The sequence below is a fragment of the Peromyscus californicus genome, unplaced genomic scaffold (assembly GCF_007827085.1).
Source record: "Peromyscus californicus insignis strain IS unplaced genomic scaffold, ASM782708v3 Scaffold_4__1_contigs__length_199733344, whole genome shotgun sequence".
Taxonomy (NCBI): Eukaryota; Metazoa; Chordata; class Mammalia; order Rodentia; family Cricetidae; genus Peromyscus; species Peromyscus californicus.
The window spans coordinates 175,763,985-175,787,188 of record NW_026294562.1 but is presented as its reverse complement, the minus strand read 5'-3'; the positions used below and the strand labels follow the sequence as shown (position 1 = coordinate 175,787,188).

The following is a 23,204-nucleotide window of genomic DNA, read 5'->3' as shown; positions in this document are numbered from 1 at the left end:
GCACTTAAAGGCAGGACTTCCTGCCCGGCTTTCTTCTGTGGCCTTCAGGCGGCTGGCTTTATTCTCAGTCTCTGGGAACGCCCTCATATTTCCACTAACACTCATCTCCCATGTCCAAATGCCCTAGACCAGCGCTTCTCAACCTTCCTAATGTTGTGACCTTCAATACAGTTCTGCATGTTGCGGTGACCCCCCAACCATAAAATTATTTTTGTTCGTACTTCAGAACTCCATTTTTGCTAGTGCTATGAATCACAATGTAAATATCTGATATTCAGGATATCTGATATTCAATCCCAAAGGAGTCAAGACCCATAGGTTGACAAACACTGCCCTATACCTTCCTGCAGGCCTCAGAGCCCAGTTCCCAGGATGCTCCTCCTTGGGCACAGCATCCTTACCCCCGGAGAGACAGATACACCAAAGTACCCCAGCAATGGTTTTATTGCTCCCAGGCAGTGAGCAGTATAGGTCAGCCTGTGTGACTGAGAGGTTCAGACTGGGTTGGGCCAGGGGGTGGGCGCAGGGTCTGTGCTGGGAGACGGTACCAGTGGCTGTCACTTGAGTGCCTGAGTGTCTTGGGCAGGTTGGGGGTCCCGGGGTGGGGGGCGGGGGTCTCAGGGAGGGAAGGTGACCGAGCGGGTCCTGAGAACCCGAGAACCAGGGACACCAGAGCTGAGTCTGCCCTAGGCGAGGGGCTGGCTGCAGGTGGCCCCTCGGTTGCCCCCCTGGAGTCATGGGGTCACAAGTCTGAGCAGACCTAGGAATCAGAGTTCGTCATGGTGCCTTGTCAGGTCCTCACCGTAGTTGGTGGCCTGGCTGCCCACGAACATGTTCCAGTTGCTCAGGATCTCGGCTTTGCTCAGACGGCCATCCTAGGGGTGAAGGGGTCAGCGGGAGGCAGGGTCCACATGGGGCCCCGCCCACTCAAAATGTCCCTAGACCCCTCCCCTGCCTTGCTGCTCGCCTCTAGGCCTCTGCCCCCCACCTGTGTCTCTCCCTCCCTGGGTCTCTGCTGCCCGCTCTGGTCCCCTCCTCTCCGTCTCAGGACCCTCCCGAGTCCCTGCAGAGACTCACCTTGTCTGTGTCGCTCTCATGCAGCAGGTGGTTGGCCTCCACCAGGGGCTGGTCCTGGGATGGAGGCAGGACCCAGTAACCGACTTCACTGCCGTCCAACCGCCCATCCTTGTTCAGATCCCGGAAGTCCCGGAACTGCTGCCGCTCCGTCTGCACCCAGGCGGGTTCCTCCTCCCCAGGCACCTCAGAGTACAGGTCGGCTGAGGGGACGGGAAGAGGGTGGGCCAGATAAGGTGAGGGGCGGCCCCTGGAGGCTGGGAGACCTTCATCCTGCACCCCAAGAGCTATCTTCCTTGTTGCCTACCCTCTATTCCTGACCTCCATCCCACCCGCACACCCACACCCACAGGCTGCCAGACCATCACACATCTTCTATTTTGTTTGGGAGATAAAATATGTTATATAAAAAGATTTAGAAAGCCGGGCGGTGGTGGTGCACGCCTTTAATCCCAGCACTCCGGAGGCAGAGCCAGGCGGATCTCTGTGAGTTCGAGGCCAGCCTGGGCTACTGAGTGAGTTCCAGAACAGGCTCCAAAGCTACATGAGAAACCCTGTCTCGAAAAACCAAAAAAAAAAAAAAAAAAAAAAAAAAAGATTTAGAAAGAAAGAAAACCAGAAAAGATAAAGCATCCATTCCTTACAAACGTTATAAGCACATGATGTTTAAAATGTCTTCTGTGCCAGGCGGCAGTGGCACATGCCTTTAATCCCAGCCCACTGGGGAGGCAGAGCCAGGTGGATCTCTGTGAGTTCAAGGCCAGCCTGGTCTACAGAGCGAGATCCAGGACAGGCACCAAAACTACACAGAGAAACCAAAAAAAAAAAAAAGCCTTCTATGCGTATTTGTTGCAAAAAACATTTCATATGTAAACCTTTCAAACTCAAAAAACTCCATGCATGGGGGCTGAAGACATGGCCCAGTTGGTAGTGCCTGTTTTAGCAAGCAGAGCCCTGATTCTGTCCCTGCACTGCATAGACAGGACCTGGCTGTGCGTGCCTGTGATCCCAGCCCTGTGGAGGCAGTGGCACGGGAACAGGAGTCGTCTTCACAGTAAGTTCAAGGCCAGCCTGAGTTACAGAAGACCCTATCTCAAAAAACAAAACAAAACAAAAACCCCAGCAAACCCCCAATTTTATCCTCAATAACACTTCCTGCAATGAAAGAGTTTGAGGCCCAGGACATGACCGCAGTGGGAACATAGGTGTGCAGGCTGAAACACTTCAAATAGCCCCAAACCAGACAACCAGAGACACAACGTCTGTTACAGAACAGGACAAATCCTGAGCCTGGTACACATCCGAAGGCCTGGGCCACAGCTTTGTGGAAACCCAGGCTGTCCCCAAAAGGGCCTTTGTCTCCAATGCCTTCCACAGCAGGCGCCCAGGGACAGCTTCCTGGGCGAGCCATGCAGCAGATTCCGCACACAGTGGGTGCTTGATAAAGCATAGACTTGAGGAGCGCTCTCTGGGGGCCAGGAGATGACGCCTCGGGTGTAACGGGGCTCGCTCACCGATGTACTCCTCCACCTGGACGTAGCCATCTTTGTTCTTGTCAAGGTCCTCCAGGGTTTCCTGGGGAGAGGGGTTAGGATGAAGAAGAGTCAGTGCACCTGAATTTGAGACATCTCCAAAGGGAGAGAGGCAAGGACTGAATGTGACAGGGATGCACGTGTGTCTAGTGGAAGGCAGCCAGGAAACCTTTCTGTGTCCGACCGACCTTGTTCAGCTTTGTCTGTCTTGTTTTATGAGATAGGCTCTCACTGGGGCTCTGGCTGGCCAGACTCACTCTGTAGACCAGGCTGGCTTTGAACTCAGGGACCTGCCTGCCTCTGCCTCCTGAGTGCCTGACTCATGAATTATATATATTTTTAAAGATTTTTAAAAATTTTATGTGTAGGTCAGGCAGTGGTGGCGCACGCCTTTAATCCCAGCACTCGGGAGGCAGAGGCAGGCGAATCTCTGTGAGTTTGAGGCCAGCCTGAACTACAAAGTGAGATCCAGGACAGGCTCCAAAGCTACACAGAGAAACCCTGTCTCGGAAAACCAAAAAGAAAAAAAAAAAATTCTGTGTATGGATGTTTTGCCTGCACGCCTGTGCCAAGCTCATGCAGTGCCCAGGACATCAGACCCTGCAGAGCTGGAGTTGCAGACAATGGTTCTGAGAGAGGGACCCCAGTCTTCTGTAAGAACAGCGAGTGCTCTTAACCATGGAGCCATCTTCTCCATGGACCATTTTTTGACATATTACCCTCATCATGTCTACTCTTCATGTTATCTGTCCTAATTAAAAAAATCATTTCTGGGCCTGGTGTGGTGGCTCGTGTCTTTGATCCCAGCACTCGGGAGGCAGAGGCAGGCGAATCTCTGTGAGTTTGAAGCCAGCCTGGGCTACAGAGTGAGTTCCAGGACGGAACAGGATACAGAGAAACCCTGTATCGAAAAACAAAACAAATCAAAAAAAGAAAGGGCTGGAGAGGCAGAGGCAGGAGGATGGCTGGTCAGAGTAGCCCCAAATCCTAGTCAAGATCCAGTTTCAAAAGACAAAGTGTGGAGGATTCTTCGGAGAGATGGCTCAGGGGTTAAGAGCACTTGCTGTCACGGGCGGTGGTGGCGCACGCCTTTAATCTCAGCACTCGGGAAGGAAAGGCAGGCGGATCTCTGTGAGTTCGAGGCCAGCCTGGGCTACAAAGAGAGTTCCAGGACAGCCAGGACTGTTCCATAGAGAAACCCTCCCTGTCTCAAAAAACAAAACAAGACAAGAACAAATGAGCACTGGCTATCTTATGGAGGACCTGGGTTCAGTTCCTAGCACCCACAGCGGGCAGCTCACAGCCATCTATAACTCCAGATCCAGGTGGTCCCATGCCTTCTGGCCTCCACAGCACCTGTACATACGTTCTTTCCTATAAGTATGTTCTACACCTGGTATCTGAGACATACTTAAATTACAGGGTGTTGTATGTGCACATCAAATAAACTATGTTTTCTGGTTGTCTGGGCACAGGCCAGTGACTGGACACCCAGTGAGAGCACAGGGAAGTCTGACAAGGAGATACCAGGCACTGGATGTGGAGCAGACACGGGACAGGCTGCTGTCCACACATCTATGTTGGTGGCCTGGGATCCACGTGGAAGACACAGGGACCTAGGACAGGTTTGGGAAGCAGGTTTTCTGCAGCCCCACTCACTGCAACCACGATGTCCCGCATGTGAGGGAACTCCTCGGGATGCAGAAAGGCGGTCAGCTCTTCCCGGGTAGCCATGGAGTCCCCGTCCTGGTCGGCCACCCGGAATCGCCGCTCATCCCGAGCCAGCATCTTCTTGTAGGTCTCAGCATCCTCCACATCATGAAACTCCTCCCCTGGGGAAGGACAGATGTGAGTGAGATGCGCGGTCAGAGGTGAGGCCTGGGGGCTTAGGCAACAGCGGAAGGACCCAGAGGCAGATGTGGTGCGCCTAGCCTGGCGCTCTGGGCAACGTTTCTCCCTTCACCTCCCAAGTGCTGACACTGCAGGCACAGGCTGAGGACTGCTACCCAGGAGTGCTGGCTAATTCTATGTCAACTTGACCCAGGCTGGAGTCATCTGAGAGGAGGGAACCCTAGTTGGGAAAATGCCTCTATAAGAATGGACTGGAGGCAAGCCTGTACAGCAGAGGTTCTCAGCCTTCCTAATGCGTCGACCCTTTAATACAGTTCCTCATGTTGTGGTGACCCCCAACCATGAAATTATTTCGTTGCTGCTTCATAACTGTGATTTTGCTACTGTTATGAATTATAATATCTGATATGCAGGATATCTGACAGCGACCCCCAACAGGGTCAGGACTCACAGCTTGAAAATTACTGCTGTAAAGCATTTTCTTAATTAGTGATTGATGTGGGAGGGCCCAGTCCACTGTAGGTGGGGCCACCACTGGGCTGGTGGTCCTGGGTTCTATAAGAAAGCAGGCTAGGGGCTGGAGTTATGGCTCAGTGGTTAAGAGCACCAACTGCTCTACCAGAGGACCCGGGTTCAATTCCCAGCACCCACATGGCAGCTTAGAACTGTCTGTAACTCTAAGATCTGACACCCTCACACAGACATACATGCATACACCAATGCACATAAAAAATAAAGATAAATTATTAAAAAAAACAAAACAGAGAAAGCAGGCTGCTACTGCTGGCACACACCTTTAATCCCAGCTCTCGGGAGGCAGAGGCAGGTGGATCTCTGAGTTTGAAGCCAGCCTGGTCTACAAAGAGAGTTCCAGGATAGCCAGGGCTACACAGACAAACCCTGTCTGGAAAAACCAACCAACTAACCAACCAACCAACCAAAACAAAACAAAACAAAAAAAGAGAGTGGACTGAACAGCCATGAGGAGCAGGCCAGTAAGCAGCATCCTCCATGGCCTCTGCATCAGCTCCTGCCTCCGGGTTCCCGCCTGTGTGAGTTCCTGCCCTGACTTCCTTCAGTGATGGACTATGGATGTGGAAGTGCAAGCCAACTAAACCCTTTCCTCTCCAACTTGCTTTTGGTCATGACGCTTCATCCCAGCAATAGTAATCTAAGACACCAGGGCTGCATGGAGAGACTGTCCCAAAAGAACAGAGATCAGGTCAGGACAGGAGCGTACAGAAAATAAGTGTTCCTGGTCAGGATGTGAAGTCTCCAGTCAACTTGTCACATAGGTTGGCTCTCAGAAGGAAGAGCAAACAAGATCAGAAATGGAGGAGAGGCATCAATGCTAAGGTCCTAAAAGAGAGGTCCAAGAGCAAAGGTGAGGGGCATACCGGGCTCATAGTGGCCATAGGTGGCATTGCGCAACTCCTCCCAGCCCACGCGCCCGTCGCGGTCTGTGTCATAGGTGTGCCAGGCTGCGCTCACGGAGTCACGGATGTGCCGCTGCTGCGTGTGCGCGATCCACGCACGAAGCTCGGCTAAGGACACCCAGCCGTCGCTGTCCCCAGCAAGATCCATGCGGTCCACGATCCGCCTGCGGGGAGGACCGGTGTGAGTCCCTGGCCCTTGCCAACGAGGCCCCAACCCTAGAGCAGAGATACTGTCAATCTCAGTTTTGACCCTGCCCACCTAGGCCCCTTCCTTTCCTGCTGAGCAGCCCTTGCACCTACATAAGACCGAAAAATGGGGACTTAAGTGACGGCTCTTGTAGGGACCCGGGTTTGATTCTCATGAACCTCACAGGGCAGCTCACAAGCGTCTGTAACTCCAGTTCCAGGGGACCCTCGCCCTCTTCTGGCCTCTCTGAGCACCATAGCATGTTCATGGTGCTCATACACTCAGGAAAAGCACACACACTCATACACTAATATAAATGAATCTTCTTTAAATTAAAAAAAAAAGATCAGCGTATGGTAGCACACGCCTTTAAATCTCAGCACTTGGGAGGCAGAGCCAGGCAAATCTCTGTGAGTTCAAGGCCAGCCTAGTCTCCAGGACAGTCAGGGCTATGTAGAGAGACTCTGCCTCAAAAAAAACAAAACAGATTTTGCGTGTGTGTGTGTGCGTGTGTGTGTGTGTGTGTGTGTGTGTGTGTGTGTGTGTGTGTGTGTGAGAGAGAGAGAGAGAGAGAGAGAGAGAGAGAGAGAGAGAGTGTGTTTCTCTGCGTAGCCCTGGCTATCCTGGAACTCACTCTGTAGACCAGGCTGGCCTCAAACTCAGAGATTCACCTGCCTCTGCCTCCCGAGTGCTGGGATTAAAGGCGTGCGCCACCACTGCCCAGCAAAAAAAAAAAAAAAAGTTTTTTTTTTTCGAGACAGGGTTTCTCTGTGTAGTTTTTGGTGCCTGTCCTGGATGTCACTCTGTAGACCAGGCTGGCCTCGAACTCACAGAGATCTGCCTGCCTGTGTCTCCCGAGTGCTGGGATTAAAGGTGTGCGCCGCCGCCGCCACCGCCGCCGCCGCCGCCGCCGCCGCCGCCGCCACCCGGCCAAAAAAATTTTTTAAAGAAAAATAAGGGGTCAGGAGAAATGGCTCAGTGGTTAGGAGCACTGGGTGCCTCTCTAGAGGACCTGGGTTCAATTCCTGCCATCCACATGGCAGCTCCTAACTGTAACTCCAGTTTCAGGGGATCCATGGCATCGGGCATGCACATGGTGCACATATATATATGCATGCAGGCAAAAGCCACATAAAATAATCTTTAAAAATAAAGTATGGAGGAAAAATGCCACCCCGGGTCTGCAGGCAAACAGGTGAGGCTCTTGTCAATCTTCAGACATTTCCACCCCAGAGCACTGCCCACTGCCTACACTTTTCCCACCCCTTGCTCACAGCCAAGCCACCATTTCGGACTGAAAATTCTGCATGATATCACAAGTGAACCCAGAAGAGGCACTGTCTGCCTTTGTTTTGTGTTTTGTTTTTTTTAGAGAGAGTCTCACTATGAAGGCCTACTTAGCTTGGATCTCACTGCATAGACCAGGCTGGGCCTGAACTCCCGGAGATCTGCCTGCCTTTGGCTCCCGAGTGCGGGAGGATCAGGGTCAACACAGGATCAGGAGGAGCATCGTCAATGGCCGTGGACTCAAGTTCTACCCGTTTCCCTGGAAGGGCAGACCAATTTTGGGCTCCTTCCAGCTCGGCCCTGCAGCCCTTCAATGCCACTACTTGTCCAGTTTAAAATTACAACTTGTTAGCCAGGCCTGGTGGCACACACCTTTGATCCCAGCACTCAGGACCCAGAGGCAGGTATTCGAATCTTTGTGCATTCTAGACAAGTCTGCTCTACATAGTGAGTTCCAGGCCAGTCAGTGCTACACAGTGAGACTCTATCTCAAAATAATAAAAGTAATGATAATGATAATAATAAAGCATATATGCACGGAGTGGCCTTCTTGTCCCCAGGGTCATGCTGACTGTCTCCTCCACAGGGAAATGGCAATCTCCTCCAGATGGAGTCGTGACTCCATCCCTGCCAGTTCAACCTGAATTCTGAGCTTGGGATCCTTCTCAAAGTTCATTTCTTCAGTCTCTACCAGGAGTGGGTGACCCCTTTCGAAGTTAAGAGTCAGAACAGGGATGTCCAGACAGAGGCATGGAGGACTCGAAGCAGAGAGTGGCAGGTCGCCCAGGAGGAATTCAGGAAAAGAGCCTCAGGTTTAACTCTGCCTTTTCCCAGGAGGTGAGCATCACAGTCCTGTCCAGTCTCCTGCCTCTAATCTTTTCAGTGAGCTCAATTCCCCACCTCCCACCTCTGCCCAGCTCCCCGCATCCTACCCAAGTCGGGCCTGGCTTTCCTCTGGACTGAGTTGGTCAAATTCCTTGGCCACGTCTCGTCCCAGGAACGCCTCGTGGTCGTACTGGAAATTCCCGTGGGCGTCATCGTGGGGGGCCTCACTCAGGGGGGCTCCCTGATGCACCCTACCCTGGCCATGAGGTCCGGCGTCAGGGGATGGCTTCCCCAGGGCCCACCACCTCAGCAGCAACAGAAGCAACAGAAGCGACCATCGCCACATCATCGGTCCTGGGAAGAGGTGAGGACCAGGGATCAGAGGGTCACGTGGGAAAAAAATCCGAACCAGACAGAATGTGGGGAGAACTTCCAAGTTAGAGGAGTTGCCTAAGGCAAGGCTGCAAAAAGTTTGGGGCTCAAGAAAAGTCGGCAAAAAGAACAGGGAGTTTGAAGGTAAAACCACCTATACGGGTAGATCTCGAGCCTCGAAGGAGTCCCAGAGAAAGGGGGCATTTCAGTTGGAGACGTGGCAAACGTCCCACCAAAGTTCAGGGGATGGGGGTAGCTGAAAGCATCATGCACGGTCTTCTGCGTGGCCCCCAGACTTCACCGCGACCCTCACTCCGAAACCCCCTCCCTGGCTAACTCCCTACCCTTCCCCCCGTTACCCGTTACCCGGTCTGGGTTCAAGTCCCACGCTGAGCTCTGCTTTCACGCAAAGATGCCCAACCTGGCCTAGTGCCAGTCAAGCTCCGCCCCCAGCAGCCCAGAAGCCCCCGCCCTCTGACCAATGGCGGCGCAGGAGAGCCTCAGGGGCGGAGCCAATGAGCGCCAAGATTGCCCCGGGAGAGCCCCTCGCCACGTCCACAAGGCAGAGCGCTGGCCTGGAAGGCGTGGTGGGCGATAAGGCAGATCGAACTACAACTCCCAGCAGGCTTGTGGGCAGCCTGCACAGCCACCTCCAGAGGCTCAGGCCCTTGTATTTTTTTTTTTTTTTTTTACCGCTTCCTTATTCTCAAATTGGTTTAAGAAAAGAGGTCGAGCTTAGTGGCTCCTGCCTTTAATTCCAATACTTGGCAGGCAGAAGCAGGCGGATCTCCATGAGTTCGGGGCTAGCCTGGTATACATAGCAAGTTCCAGGACAGTCAAGACTACATAGAGTTCCTATCTCAAAAAAAAAGAAAGAGAAGAACAGAAGAGCTGAATTTCTTGAAATCCCTGGCACAGTGTAGGTATCATATACATTTATGACTAAAAGTACACAGTGTACAAAATGGGCAGGCCCTACCCCCGCAACCAGGAGGAGTCTGTATGATCTTTCCCAAACTCCCGCTGCCTGAAACTCAAGAATAACGGTGCACACACAGATTTGGGTCCAAATTTTATGTGGAGATGGAAAAGAGCCATATTCATCAGAAGGGGAAACTGAGGCAGGCCACAAAAGGAGAGGTCCAAGGGAGGACATCCGGTCCAGGGCTCCCTCAGGAGGCTCAGAGATGCCAGGAGTTCAGGAAGTCACACAGCACCAAATGCCGCAATGGGTATTGGCGGCCTGAGTTGGCATCAGGAAGTGGCTGGAAAGGCATTTGCACGGTGAGGGTCAGCCTCAGGGGGCAAGTTCCCACCAGGCAGCAGGTCACCTGAGTCATCGCCGCTGAGGGAAAGCCATGGGGCTAAGAGAGAGGAAAAGAGGTCAGCGTCTGTCACCACGGTCTCACCAGCCCCACACACCATGAGGGTGCCACTCTCTGGTCTCTGTCCCCATCTCTTTCCCCTGGGTGTTCAGGACCTGTCTCTGTGTGTCTCTCTCTCCCTCCCCTCTTTCTCTCTGGGTCTTCTGTCTCTCCATCTTGTTCCCTCCACTCTCTCTCGGTCTCTCCCTCTCCCTGGAACCTTGTCCTGTCTCTCTGTCTCTCTGGGTCTCTGCTCCCCCCCCCCCGCCCCTCCCACTCCTGCACATACCTGGCAGCCCACTGCGCATCCTGTTCCACAGAAGCACAGCCCCTGCAGCGGCCACTATGATCACCAAGAAACCAAGAATAATTCCAACCACAGGCACAGAAGACCTGGCTGCTGAATCTGCAACCAGAAAGTGTTATGAAGACAGGGAAAACAGCTGAGGAGTCCCCGCAGAGACCCTTACCAGCATATGACGGCGGTGGGAGTGTGCAGAGGAAGGCCCTGGGCCTCATGTTTCCACTCTGCGTGTAAGAACCAGCCACACTGGTGGAGCACGCCTTTAATCCCAGCACTCGGGAGGCAGAGCCAGGAGGATCTCTGTGAGTTCGAGGCCAACCTGGTCTACAGGAAGATCCAGGACAGGCACCAAAACTACAGAGAAACCCTGTCTCGAAAAACCAGAAAAAAAAAAAAGGAACCAGCCACACACTGCAGTGGTAGTGCACACCTTTAATCCCAGCACTTGGGAGGCAGAGGCAGGCAGATTTCTGTGAGTTCCAGACCAGCCTGGTCTACAAAGCGAGTTCCAGAACAGCCAGAGCTATTACACAGATGTTACACAGAGATACCCTGTCTTGAAAAAAACAAAAAACAAAAACCAGTCACACTGGTGCTGGAGAGGTGGCTCAGCTGTTAAAAGCACTGGCTGCTTGGGCTGGAGAGATGGCTCAGAGGTTAAGAGCACTGACTGCTTTTCCAGCGCATCAGAGTTTGGTTCCCAGCACTCATATCCAATGCCAGAAGACCTGACTCTGACCCTCTAGAATAGAAACCTAGGCTGGCAAGATGAGTAAAGACCTTTGCCATAAAACCTGACCTGAGTTTGATCCCCATGACTGACATGGTGGTAGGAGGGAACCAACTCTCACAGGTTGTCTTTTTGAGCTCCACAAGTGTGCCATGGCGCAGGCGCACCTCTGCCTTCCCCTCCCACGTAAAGAGTGTAGGGAAATTAAATATATATGCACATGCTGGGATTAACGGGGAAGGCCGCCACCCGCCACCACCACCGCCACTGCCCAGCTATAAATCTTTTTTTTTTTTAAAGAACAATAGTGATACTGAGAGAACACGGCCACACTGTGAGTGGGCTGGCTGAGAACCCAGCTCAGGAAGGAGAAGCAGGTGCCAGTCAGCCTCGGCAAGGATGCTCAGTGGCAAAAGTGAACTGGTCGGAAGCCATGAAGACCAGCAACAGCATGACAGAAGATGGTTGGACTCGGGAGGACTGGCCACAGGGGTTAGGGGAGAGTCAGAAGCCAGGAACAGCAAGAAGACACCGAGGCTGGAGGGACAGCCTCACCTAGGTCCACAGTGAGAGGCTGTAGCAGCCCCTCATGTTCCACGTGACATTGGTAATGGTGTTCATCTCCTCTTTTGACCTCCAGCAGTGACCAGGCGTGGAAAGAGCCATCACCGTTGGGACCAATGCTGCTGTTCCCAGAGCCGGCGGCCAGGCCATTCCGCAGGAATCGTAGCTTCAGCTCAGGTGGGTAGAAGGAGAAAGCAGCACAGGTCAGTATGGAGGAGCCGGAGTCGCTAGGACTGGCCTTCAGGCGCATGGAGGGTGGCTCTGTGGGACACAGGAGACGGGCCAGCAGTTAAGCCGGGCTGTGACCCTCTCTGAAGGCTTAGTGTGAAGCTGGTCACGGACAGACACCCCCTTCCCTATATGAGCCCTGTGCTGACCCAGAGGACTTCCCAGAGTGACAGACACCCAATGCTGCTGACCCCACCATGACACCTCCTTTATCTGCCCCACCCCTTATTTGTGTGTGTGTGTGTGTGTGTGTGTGTGTGTGTGTGTGTGTGTGTGTAAATAGGCATGTGTCAAGGCCAGAGGTCCATGGCACGTGTCTTCCTCTACCGCTCTTCATTTTTCCCTTTACTTTTCACTCTATGTGTAAGGGTGGTTTTGGGCATGTGTCTGTGCACCACATGTGTGCAGTGCCCATGGAGGCCAGAAGACATCAGATCCCCTGGAACTGGAGTTACAGATGGTTGTGAGCCACCACGTGGGTGCTGGGAACCAAATTCAGGTCCTCTGCAAGAATAGCACTTATTATTTGAGACAGAGGTTCTCTCTCTCTCTCTCTCTCTCAGTAAACCTAGGGTTCCCCCTTTTAGCTACACTAGCTGCCAGTGAGGCTCTGTGATTCCATCTCTGCCAGACCCCTCCCTGCTGGTACAGACACGCAGCCACAGGAGCTCAGAGCCCAGGTCTTCATGCACACCAAGCATCTCCCCAGGCACATTTATTTGTCTGTTTTGAAACTGAATTTCACTCTAGCCCAGACAGGCCTCAAACTAGCTATGTGGACAAGGATGACTCTGAATTCCTGCTCTTCCTTCCTCCCCTTCCTCAGTCCTGAGAAATGGCAGGCATGTGCCACCATGCCTGGTTTATGTGGTGCATTAAGGGGGCAGAGGCAGGTGGATCTCTGTGGGTACCAGGCCAGCCCAGTCTACATAGCAAGTACCAGGCTAGCCAAAGTGACGTAGTGAAACACTGTCTTAAAAAAAGGGAAAAAAGCCGGGCGGTGGTGGCGCACGCCTTTAATCCCAGCACTCGGGAGGCAGAGCCAGGCGGATCTCTGTGAGTTCGAGGCCAGCCTGGGCTACCAAGTGAGTCCCAGGAAAGGCGCAAAGCTACTCAGAGAAACCCTGTCTCGAAAAACCAAAAAAAAAAAAAAAAAAAAAAAAAAAAAAAAAAAAAAAAAGAGAAAAAGAAATGCATGAAGAATAAATAAAAGAGTAAACTGCCGCTGGGGTGTGGCTGAGTTTGCAGAGTGCGTGTCTGATGTGTGTGGAGTCCTGGGTTCAGTCGCCAGCACACTGAGACTGACTGACTGCGTGGTGGTGCACACCTGTAATCACAGCACTCCAGAGGTGGAGGTCGGAGGATCAGGAGTTCAAGGTTATCTTTGACGACATAAGAAGTTTGGGGCCAACCTGGACTCCACAAGACCCTGAATCAACAGCAATAAACCCCTAAACAAAATGAAAGTCTGTAGGGATCTAAGAACCCAGCAGGGCTGTGCTGGGCAGAGGCGTACCCTCCATCCGGGGTGGGTCTGTTCTGGTTCTCAGCTGCAGGTACTCAGCAGAAAATAAGCTGACAATTTCTTAGGAAGAGGAAGCCAGGCAGCTTCCCCGAAAGAGGGGCCTCACTGGCAGCTGGGAGACCTGGCGTACCATTGGCTCTGCCACAGAAGACCGGACCTCGGTCAGCAGTTCTGTGTCCTGCCCAGTGGTTACTATTGTTTTCTAGTGAGGATGACTTCCTGTGGGTGGTGCTGAGGGGCCCATGTTTCTCCTGTTTTCCAGTGCTGACCCTGAGGGTTCAGCCCTGAGCTTCAGCCTACCCTTGGCTTCTGCTTAACAGAAAAAAGGAAGCACCTTAACCACCAGAGACATGAAGCTGTGTGGCCAAGGCCTGTGAGCCCAGCACCCAGGTGGCTAGGGCAGAGGGATCCCAAGCTCAAGGTTTAAGCCATAGAGTGAGTTCAAAGCTAGCCCGGAAAACTTAGTAGACCCCACCTCAAAATAAAAAGTCAAAAGAGGGCCAATTAGGGGTTGAGGGATGGCTTAGCAGCTAAGAGCGTGTGCTGCTCTACCTACAGAACTGAGTTCGATTCCTAGCACTGACATTGGATGACCTGTAACTCCAGCTGCAGATCTGATAAATTAGTAATAAAATAAATGCAGGGCTGGTGAGGTGGCTCAGTGGGAAAGGAACTTGCTGACAAGCCTGAAGATCTGAGTTCTAGCCCCAGAACCTACATGGCGGAAGGGAGAGATCCAGCTTACAAAGTTCTCTGACCTTCACACTTACGCTTTGGGATGTGTGCGTGTGCGTGTGCGTGTGCGTGTGCGTGTGCGTGTGTGTGTGTGTGTGTGTGTGTGTGTGTGTGTGTTTAAGTAAAATGAGGGCTAGAGACATGCTCAGTGGTAGAGCCTAGAATCCCCCAGTGAGCATGGCTTGGTGGTAGAGCCCCTGCCTTGCATGTTTGGAAGAAAGGGAACAGAAACACAGCCTTATACCTGATAACAGAAGGCCATTATGAAAAACAAAATCCCATACAGACAGAAAGTACCAAGCGTAGCCAGTACCTGCAGAAACTGGAACCCTTGCCAAGGGGTGTGTAAACAGTGCAACTACATGGTATTCCTTTTTCACTTAGTCCTGGCTGGCTCAGAGATCTACCTGCCCTGCCTCTGGAGTACATGGACCACCACACTAAGCCACCATGGAGGTTCCTGAATAAATGAGCTCAGCAGGCAAAAGTAGTGGCTGCTCTTCCAGAGGACTCAGGTTCAATTCCGAGCACCCACCCCATGGTAGGTAACTCAAAACCATCTTTATCTCTAATTCCAGGGGATCCGATGTCCTCTTCTGGCCTCTGTGAGCACTGCATGCATGTGGTACATAGACATACATGGAGGCCAAACACCCATACACATAAAATAAAAATAATTATTCTTTTTTCCTAAAATGAACCCAGCCGCCCTACTTGTGGGCACTTATCCAGAAGTTGAAATCTAGATGCCATGGAAATACTGGCCCCTACTCTGCATTGCAGCATCTGTCAAAACAGCCAAGTACAGAAACACCCTGAACACCCACAGCAGATGAAAGACGACAGTATGGACCAGGCTCCACAGGGGACTGCTATCCAGCCACAGTTCCTCAAACGGTGGCGATGGCCCAGCAGATAAGCCTGTTTATTGCACAAGCCTGAGGACCCAAGTTCGAATCCTTAGCACTTCTGTAAAAACTGTAACCTGGGCACTGAGGGTGCAACCAGAGAGGATAGGACCACTGGGGGACCTGCTGGGTACCAGTGTAGCTCCAGGTTCAGTGAGAGAATCCGTGTCAAAGAAATAAGATGGAGTGTGATAGAGGAGGAACCCGTTGTCCTCAGACCTGTGTATGTGGACAGGTGCACACCACATACATATGCACGTGTGCATACACCACACACATACACAGTCACATATGTACACAAAATAATAAATAAATACGTAAATGTAAGCTTTAAAATGTTTTATACACCTAAAAGATGGCTGGGGGGGGGTGGCGCACACCTTTAATTCTAGCACTGGGGAGGCAGAGGCAGGCAGATCTCTATGAGTTCAAGGCCAGTCTGGCCTACAGAGCAAGTTCCAAGACAGGCGGGACTACACAGAGAAACCCTGTCTTGAGAAAAACAAACAAAAACCTAAAAGATGGAAGACAGGCATGGCTCAGTGGCCAAGTTCTTGCCTAGCAAGAGAAGGGTCTGAGTTCAATACCAAAAAGAGTCAACGAAGTGAGAGGTGGGATTAAAAGCAAAAGGAGTTGGGACTGGAGAGGTGGTTCAGGCGGCAAGAGTGCGTGCTGCTCCTGCAGAGGTCCTGAGCTCAGTTCCCAGCACCCACACTGGGCAGGTCATCACTGCGTGTAACTCCAGCTACAGTGGGTATAAGCCTCTTCTGACCTTGGTGAGCTGCTACACTCACGTGCACACAGACACACAAGTACACATATAAAAATAAAAACATGTATGTGTGCACACCAGTGCAGGTGCCCGTGGAGGCCAGTGACATCTGATCCCCTGGCGCTGGACTTATAGGTGGCTGTGAGCTGCCAGATGTGGGTTCTGGAAACTGAACTCAGTCCTCCGCAAGATCACTATGTGCTCTTAATTACCGAGCCGCGTCCAGCCCTAAATTTTTTTTTTCAGAAAAAGGTCCTAAGAACAACCCCTGAGGCTGCGTTCTGGCCTTCATGCACATGAGCACACGCATGAGCACAGCACACTCAAATCCAGACAGGATGAAACTTTGGTTTGTTAGAAAGGAAAGGGGGGGGGGCTTTACATAGACTGCAAAGCTGTAAAACCCTCCAAATACACAGAAAGACCTAGGTCACCTTGGGTTGGGAATGACCTCCAAGATAGACTAACAAAAGCACAGTTCTCAAGAGAGCAAAGTGATAAATGAAAAAGTTCCACTTCTCAGGGGCCTAGAGAGATGGCTCAGAGGTTAAGAGCACTGGCTCCTCTTCCAGAGGACCCAAGTTCAAGTCCCAGCAACCAAATGGTATCTTACTGACACCCTCTTCTGGCCTGCAGGCATACATGCAGACAGAGCACTCACGCACATAAATAAATAAACCTTCCTTTAAAAGAACAAAAGAAATACGGTGGAGGAAGTGTTTTTGAAACACTTATCTGGTGACGGGTTGGGTCCACAGTATACAAAGAGCTCTCAGAGGTTAACAAGAAGAAAAAGACATGGAAAAACTTAGCACTTGGGAGGCTGAGACCAAAACGACAAGTTTGAGGTTCCCTGGACTACACTATGAAGCTCTAAATATAACGACAACAAAAAAGAAAGAAAGAAAAAGAAAAAGTAGCTGGCCATGGTGGCACACTCCTTTAGTCCCAGCACTCAGGAGACAGAGGCTGCCAGACCACTGTGAGTTCAAGGTCAGCCTGAACTACAATTAATTAGCTGGGTGTGGCAATACACTTCTGTCAGCCCAGCAATTGGAAGGAGGCAGGAGGACCAGGATTTCAAGATCATCCTCCACTCCATCGTGAGTGTGAGTTCGTGGCTAGGCTGGGTTACATGAGACCTTGTCTTAACAGGTCCCCTGGAATGTGTGGGAATGCACTGAGCAGGATGTTGGGCGAGCCTCCAGCATGGCTACAGAGATTTAGAGGACAGGCAGGAGATGGGCTCACCCTTCCACTCCAGGTACTGAAGGCCCCTCTCCAGGTGGCCTAGCAGCCGCTCAGGACAGGAAGTCAGCAGGAACTCACTCTCCTTCCTGGCCACCTCAGGCTGCTTCATCCACAGATTTCCAACCATTTCTGTCTCAGGCCACTCCCCAGTCCAATTGCCAATTCTTGGATTGAACTCCATGAACTCCTCGCCATTGAGGGCGAACACAGCCGTGGGCAATGAGGAATTGTCGGGGGCCAGTTCGCAGCCCAGCAGGCCCTGCAGTGTGTAGTTACCTAGATGCCAACACGCAGGTGAGCAGACCGAGACAAGGCCAGGCTTCCTGTCTCCGCCTCCCTCAGACCCAGTGCTCAGTCCCCAGCTTCCTCCCTCAGACCTAGAGGTCCAGACCCAGCCTTCACCCTTATTCCTAGGGGTTCAGACCTCACCCTCTTCTTCAGACCTATGGCTCCAGCCTCCTTCCTCGACCCAGGAGTCCAGACCCCACTTTCCTTCCTCAGGCCCAGGCTACTGCACCCCACCTTTAAGCACATCGATATGGTGGTCTTCCAGGGTTCTGATGGCCTCCAAGAAGAGCTGTTCTTTGCTTTTCATGTCCACAGTCTCCTTCTCCCAATACCAGGACACTTGATTTTCCCACATCCAGGCCCCGCAGGGCACAGCCTCCCGCCGCAGGCTGTTGTAGCTCAGATACTGCTGAGGCCCCAGCCAGCCCGTGGCCCAGAAGGAGGGAACCCCCTTGGATGGGTTGGACACAGCTGTAAGGTGGTACAGCAGTGGGGGACGGGTCTCTGTGCATAGGAAAGAGGGGCGTCAGTGAGGCATGGACAGTGAGAAACTGGACTCAATCTGAGGGGCAGTGATCTTACAGAGGGAGGGGACAGAGAGAGACGCAGAGAGGGAGCGAGAAAGATGGACAGAAACAGACTGAGACCCAAAAGGGAGGGACGGATACCCCGAGACTGTCACGTGTATTTGACTGGAAAGCCGAGGAAAGCTATCCACAGTGAGATTTCCAGGAGTGCCAGGACATCATGAGGTGGCCTCTTACCTGCACCCCAGGTCCGAGGCAGGAGGACCAGCAAGAGGCTGAGGACCCAGGCCTGGGGCATCCCCATCCTGACTGGGCGACCTGAAGTGGGAGGGACACGTGACTCCTCTGGACCCCGCCTCGCTGACTCTTCACAAGGCCCCTGTGGACTCCGCATAGACCCAGACTGGTGGTGGGATGGGGACCCAGTCCGCGATGACAGGAGTGCCTGACTCCTGTGTGAACTTTCACCTCTTCATTTGATCCACTTTAGTTAATTAATTACAGAACTAGACACACCAAAATTCGTCTCAGACTTCTGCTATTTCCTTTTCTCCTCCCTCATTCCCAGAGGCTCAGACCTCACCCCCCTCCCACAGACCCTGAAGTCCAATGGCATGAATTCCTCCCTGGGATCCAAAAATCTAGGCCCAGCCTTCCTCCCTCGGATTCAAATGCCCAAATTCCTGCTCTCCTCCCTCAGACCCCAGCCTCTTCTCTCCCCCTCAGGAGTCGGGCACACTCTTCTTCCCTCACACCCAGGGGTCCAAGCCCAGCCCTCCTCCCTCAGACCCTGGTGCTGGCCCTCGAACCTGGGAACCCAGGCCTCGGCCTCCTCCTCCTCGGCCTCCTCCTCGGCCTCCTCCCTGGCCTCGGCCTGTGTTGCTCACAGAAGCCTGCTTCCCTCTTTGCCTGCAGTTTGCGGATCCTCTGGCCGGAGCCCCCAGTTCTTTACTTACATCCTGTGCACAGAACTGTGGGACTCTGAGGGCATCCAACTCCACCCCCAGCTGCTAGGCACGCCCCTGGGCCTCTGCCCAGCCTCTCTGGAAGCTCCTGTGGTATTTGGTTGGAAGTCTCCTGGGGCATAGTCAGTTCGGCCTGCCTCCCAGAGAAGCTTCCATGTTTACTCACCCTGGGGGTTTTCACAGTAGACTCACAGCCCTGGAAAGGCCTGGACACTGCATGTTGCTTTAAGGCACCCCAGGACTTGGAGGCTGGGGGTGTGGCTCAGTCCTGGAGTGGTTGCCTAACACACAAGACTTGGCTAGCGCCCTCTTCCAGCTGCAAGCCTGCTCTGGTTTCTTCCGTGAACCCAACACTTGAGTGAGGCGCCCCACCCTGCCTGCACACTCTTGTGGATAGAAGCTTCTCTCAGGCCTGTTTCCCACCCTGCTGCCCACCCATGATCGTGCCAGGACACAGACACACACAAATACGGACACCAGCAGATGGGTAGGTTGACAGGCAGATAGGCAGTAAAGTAGAAGGGGGATCGGCGGTGGCGGCCCCTGCTTGTGATTCTGGCACTCGGGAGGTGGCAGCAGGGAGGCCAGGAGTTCAAGGCCAACGTGGGCTGCATGAAGGACTATAGACAGATGAGAGAAGGAGGTTGAGAGAGCCTGAGTGGTGGGTCAACAGACAGACCGACAGGCTGAAGAGATAGACAAAGCCGCTGTGGTGGCACGGGACTGGAGCCCAAGCGCTTGAAGACAGATGCAAAAGAACAGAAAGTTTGCAGAGGACCTGAGTTCGATTCCCAGCACCCACAGAGTGGATCACAACTACCCGTAACTCCAGTTCCGGGGGACCTGACAACTTCTGATCTCCCTGAACACCAGGCAGGAACGTGGTGCACATGCAGACATAAAGAAAATAAATAAATCTTAAAAAAATTCTTTAAGGGAAAGTGGAAAGTCAGCCGCTGGTGCTGTCTTGACCTGCCTCTCCAACTGGTCTGTACTCTTTGTGTGTGTGTGTCGGGGTCAAGACAGAGACTCGTGCAGCCCAGGCTGACCATGAACTTCTGATCTTCCTGCCTCCAGTTTAAATGCTGGGATTACAGGCCTCCTGTGGGCTAGGGGGACGGCTCAGGCAGTACGTACTTGCCTTGTAAGTATGAGGATCTGAGTTCTGATCTTCTGCCCTGGAGCTGCCATGTAAAAAGCTGGTTCTAGGGGAGAGAGATGGCTCAGTGATTAAGGGCACGGGCTGCTCTATGTGGTGGTGGCACACACTTTTTATTCCAGTATTTAGGGGGCAGAGGCAGGTGGATCTCTGTGAGTTCGAGGCCAGCCTGGTCTACAGAGTGAGTTCCAGGACAGCCAGGGCTGCATATAGAAACCCTGTCTCAATCTCTGCTCCAAAAAAAGAGTTCCCAGCATCTACATGAATGCTCACAACCCTCCTCTGGCCTCTGAGGGCACTGTACTCACATATGCAGACACACAGAGTCATTCAAATACATGTAACCAAAAAACAAAACAGGCGCCGGGCGGTGGTGGCGCACGCCTTTAATCCCAGCACTCGGGAGGCAGAGCCAGGCGGGTCTCTGTGAGTTCGAGGCCAGCCTGGACTACAGAGTGAGTTCCAGGAAAGGCACAAAGCTACACAGAGAAACCCTGTCTCAAAAAATCAAAAAACAAAAAACAAACAAACAAAAAAAAAAGGCATGGTGGCACATGCCTTTAATCCCAGTACTCAGGAGATAGAGGTAGGCAGATCTCTGTGAGTTCCAGACCAGTGTGATCTACATAATGGATTCCAGGACAGACAGACTTAGGTGCTGAGACCCGTGTCAATTTTTTTTTTTTTTTTTAGTTTTAAAAAAAAAGTCATGCTGGGAGGTGGTGGTTTTGCACGCCTTTAATCCCAGCACTCAGGAGGCAGAGGCAGGAGGATCTCTCTGAGTTCGAGACCAGCCTGAGCTACAGAGTGAGTTCCAAGACAGCCAGAGCTGTTACACAAAGAAATCCTATCTTGAAACTACAACCCCCCTCCAAAAAAAAGAAAAGAAACGAAAAAGAAACAGCTTTTTTATTTTTTTGGTTTTCCAGACAGGCCTGCCTCTGCCTCCCAAGGGCTGGGATTAAAGGTGTGCACCACCACCATCCAGCAACATTTTTTTTTCTTTCTTTTTTTTTTTTTTTAAACATTTTCTTTTTTAATCTCTTATTTTTTTGAGGTGTTTAATACATGTAGTATGCACACCTACACACCCTCTCGTGGAGCTCAGAGTAGGTCTAATGTCTTCCACTTGCTGTCCACCTTATCGTTCTGAGCCATAACCAGCCTTAACCAGACTGCTACAGTCTGTCTCAGGGTTCCACTCTGTGCTCGTGAGCATGCAAGCGTGAACGTGGAGGCCAGAGGGTCTTCTCAGAAGTGCCGTCTACCTCCTCTGAGACAAGGACCACAGCCAGTTGGTTAAGTGTTCTGAAATATCACTTTAACTATGTCAAGTTGTGTTGCTTTGCCTTCCTAAGGCATCTGATTGGTCTGATGAAAAGCTGAACGGCCAAAAGCTAGGCAGGAGAGGGATGGGCAGGGCTGAGGGCAGAGAGAATAAGCAGGAGGAGGAACCTAGGCTCCAGAGGGAAGAGGAGAGAGAAGGAGAGGGGAACACCCGGGGCCAGCCAGCCAGATGTGGAGTAGGACATACAGAATGAAAAAAAGGTAAAAAGCCCTGAGGCAAAATGTAGATGAAGAGAAACCAGTTAAATTAGGTTATAGGAGCTATCAAGAAAAGAGCCTCACCTAAGGCCAAGCATTCATAATAAGTCTCCGTGTTGTGATTTGGGAGCTGGTTGGTGGCCCAAAAGAAAGTCTGTTACAGTTAGGCTGCTCAGCCAGTGAGTCCCTGATATCCTCCTGTCTCCCGACTCCTGCTGAAATTAGACACGTGTACCTCCACGTCTAGCTCCAGCCCCCCACACTTGGGTTCTGGGAGTTAAACTCAGGTCCTCAGCAAGGCAAGCATTTTATCAGCTTTGCTGGTTAGTTTCTATAAACTAGACACAAACTAAAGTATCTGGGAGGAGGGACTTCAGTGTTGGCATGTCTGTGGGGCATTTTCTTGATTGACAACCAGTGTGGGAGCGCCCAGCACATTGGATGGTGCCACCCCTGGGCAGGTGGTCTTGGGCTGCACAAGAAAGCAGGCCGATGGGGCCATGGGAAACAAGTCAGTAAAGCAGCTCTCCTCCCTATTTTCTGCTTCAAGTTCTTGCTTGAGTTCCTGCCCCGCCTTCCCTCAGTGATGGACAGTTATATGGAAGTATAAGTCAAATAAACCCTTTCTCCCCCCAGTTACTTTCGGTCATGGTGTTTATCACAGCAATAGAAAGCTAACTGGGGGCCGGGAGTTGTGATGAAGGCCTTTATCCCAGCACTCGGGAGGCAGAGGCAGGCAGATCTCTGAGTTCAAGGCCAGCCTGGTCTACAGAACAAGTTCCAGGACAGCCAGGGCTACACAGAGAAACTCTGTTTTCAAAAAACAAACAAACAAAGAATAATTTTAGAAAGTTTTATTAAACTTTTTTGTTTGTTTGTTTGTTTGTTTTGAGACAGGGTTTCTCTGTGTAGTTTTGGTGCCTGTCCTGGATCTCGCTCTGTAAACCAGGCTGGCCTCGAACTCACAGAGATCCCCCTGGCTCTGCCTTCCGAGTGCTGGGATTAAAGGCATGTGCCACCACCACCCTGCATTTTTTTTTTTTTTTTTTTAAGTTTAGATCACTTTTGCAGTCAGGGTCCCTGCTTTTCCACTGTGGCTTCACCTCAGTGTACATAATAGACTTTACCACTGCCTCTGCCATCTGGGTGAATTCACAGCCCGTCAATGCTGTGCTGGAATGGCAAGTTGGTGACCTGTATGGGGACTTCTCTTCTTTCATCTCTTGGCCACTTCTTCCTAGGGTGCCTGAGGTCATTGAGTGAGCAGTTCAGAGATGTAGTGCAAACTCTAATTGGTCTTAATAATAAAAACCCGGAGTCAGATATCAGGATCAGAGAAGGAGCCAGCCACTAGAGAGACTTCTTACCTCTACTGAATCCTCAGACCAAAAGGGGGTGAGCTCCTGTCTCCTCCTGCCTTATATTCCTGTCTCTGCCCAGCCATATCATTTCCTGTCCTCAGGCAAGCTTTATTTGTTAGAGTACAAACAAAATATTACCACATTTCCCCCTTTTTGTCTACAATTAAAAAAGGTTATAACTAGTATCAAGAAAAACTATATACAATAAGTGTAATAACTATATACAATATATACAGGCAATAAATATATCAACAATGTCTAGTCCATAAACATTTGACAAATTCAGAGAAAATACTCCATTATCTACCGTATTTTGGTGAGTTCAAAAGGTTGTACCTAATTCACTTTCTATTCTAACTTGCGTTATCAAAACTACCTTTTAATGTCTCACAACCCTATACACTTTACACCTCA

General features: G+C 51.7%; 2 protein-coding genes across 4 annotated transcripts; both read right to left on the bottom strand.

The window, feature by feature from the left end:
- Positions 1–426: 426 nt before the first annotated feature.
- Rcn3 (reticulocalbin 3) lies at positions 427–9,143 on the bottom strand. 2 transcript variants are annotated; one of them, XM_052712732.1, is made up of 7 exons: positions 8,924–9,143; positions 8,300–8,546; positions 5,855–6,057; positions 4,266–4,438; positions 2,589–2,649; positions 1,078–1,277; positions 427–875 (listed from the first exon to the last, which is right to left on the bottom strand). In XM_052712732.1, the coding sequence occupies exons 2-7, from the start codon at positions 8,539–8,541 to the stop codon at positions 768–770; spliced, it is 987 nt and encodes a 328-aa protein (XP_052568692.1). In that variant the 5' UTR covers positions 8,542–8,546; positions 8,924–9,143; the 3' UTR covers positions 427–767. The 2 variants fall into 2 exon arrangements, with proteins under 2 accessions (XP_052568692.1, XP_052568691.1); XM_052712731.1 differs by having other exon boundaries at positions 8,931–9,143.
- A 480-nt stretch (positions 9,144–9,623) lies between these two features.
- Fcgrt (Fc gamma receptor and transporter) lies at positions 9,624–18,976 on the bottom strand. 2 transcript variants are annotated; one of them, XM_052712730.1, is made up of 7 exons: positions 18,892–18,976; positions 17,998–18,078; positions 17,468–17,737; positions 16,946–17,221; positions 11,518–11,787; positions 10,218–10,334; positions 9,624–9,928 (listed from the first exon to the last, which is right to left on the bottom strand). In XM_052712730.1, the coding sequence occupies exons 2-7, from the start codon at positions 18,062–18,064 to the stop codon at positions 9,819–9,821; spliced, it is 1,110 nt and encodes a 369-aa protein (XP_052568690.1). In that variant the 5' UTR covers positions 18,065–18,078; positions 18,892–18,976; the 3' UTR covers positions 9,624–9,818. The 2 variants fall into 2 exon arrangements, with proteins under 2 accessions (XP_052568690.1, XP_052568688.1); XM_052712728.1 differs by lacking the exon at positions 18,892–18,976 and adding an exon at positions 18,570–18,806.
- Positions 18,977–23,204: the final 4,228 nt, after the last annotated feature.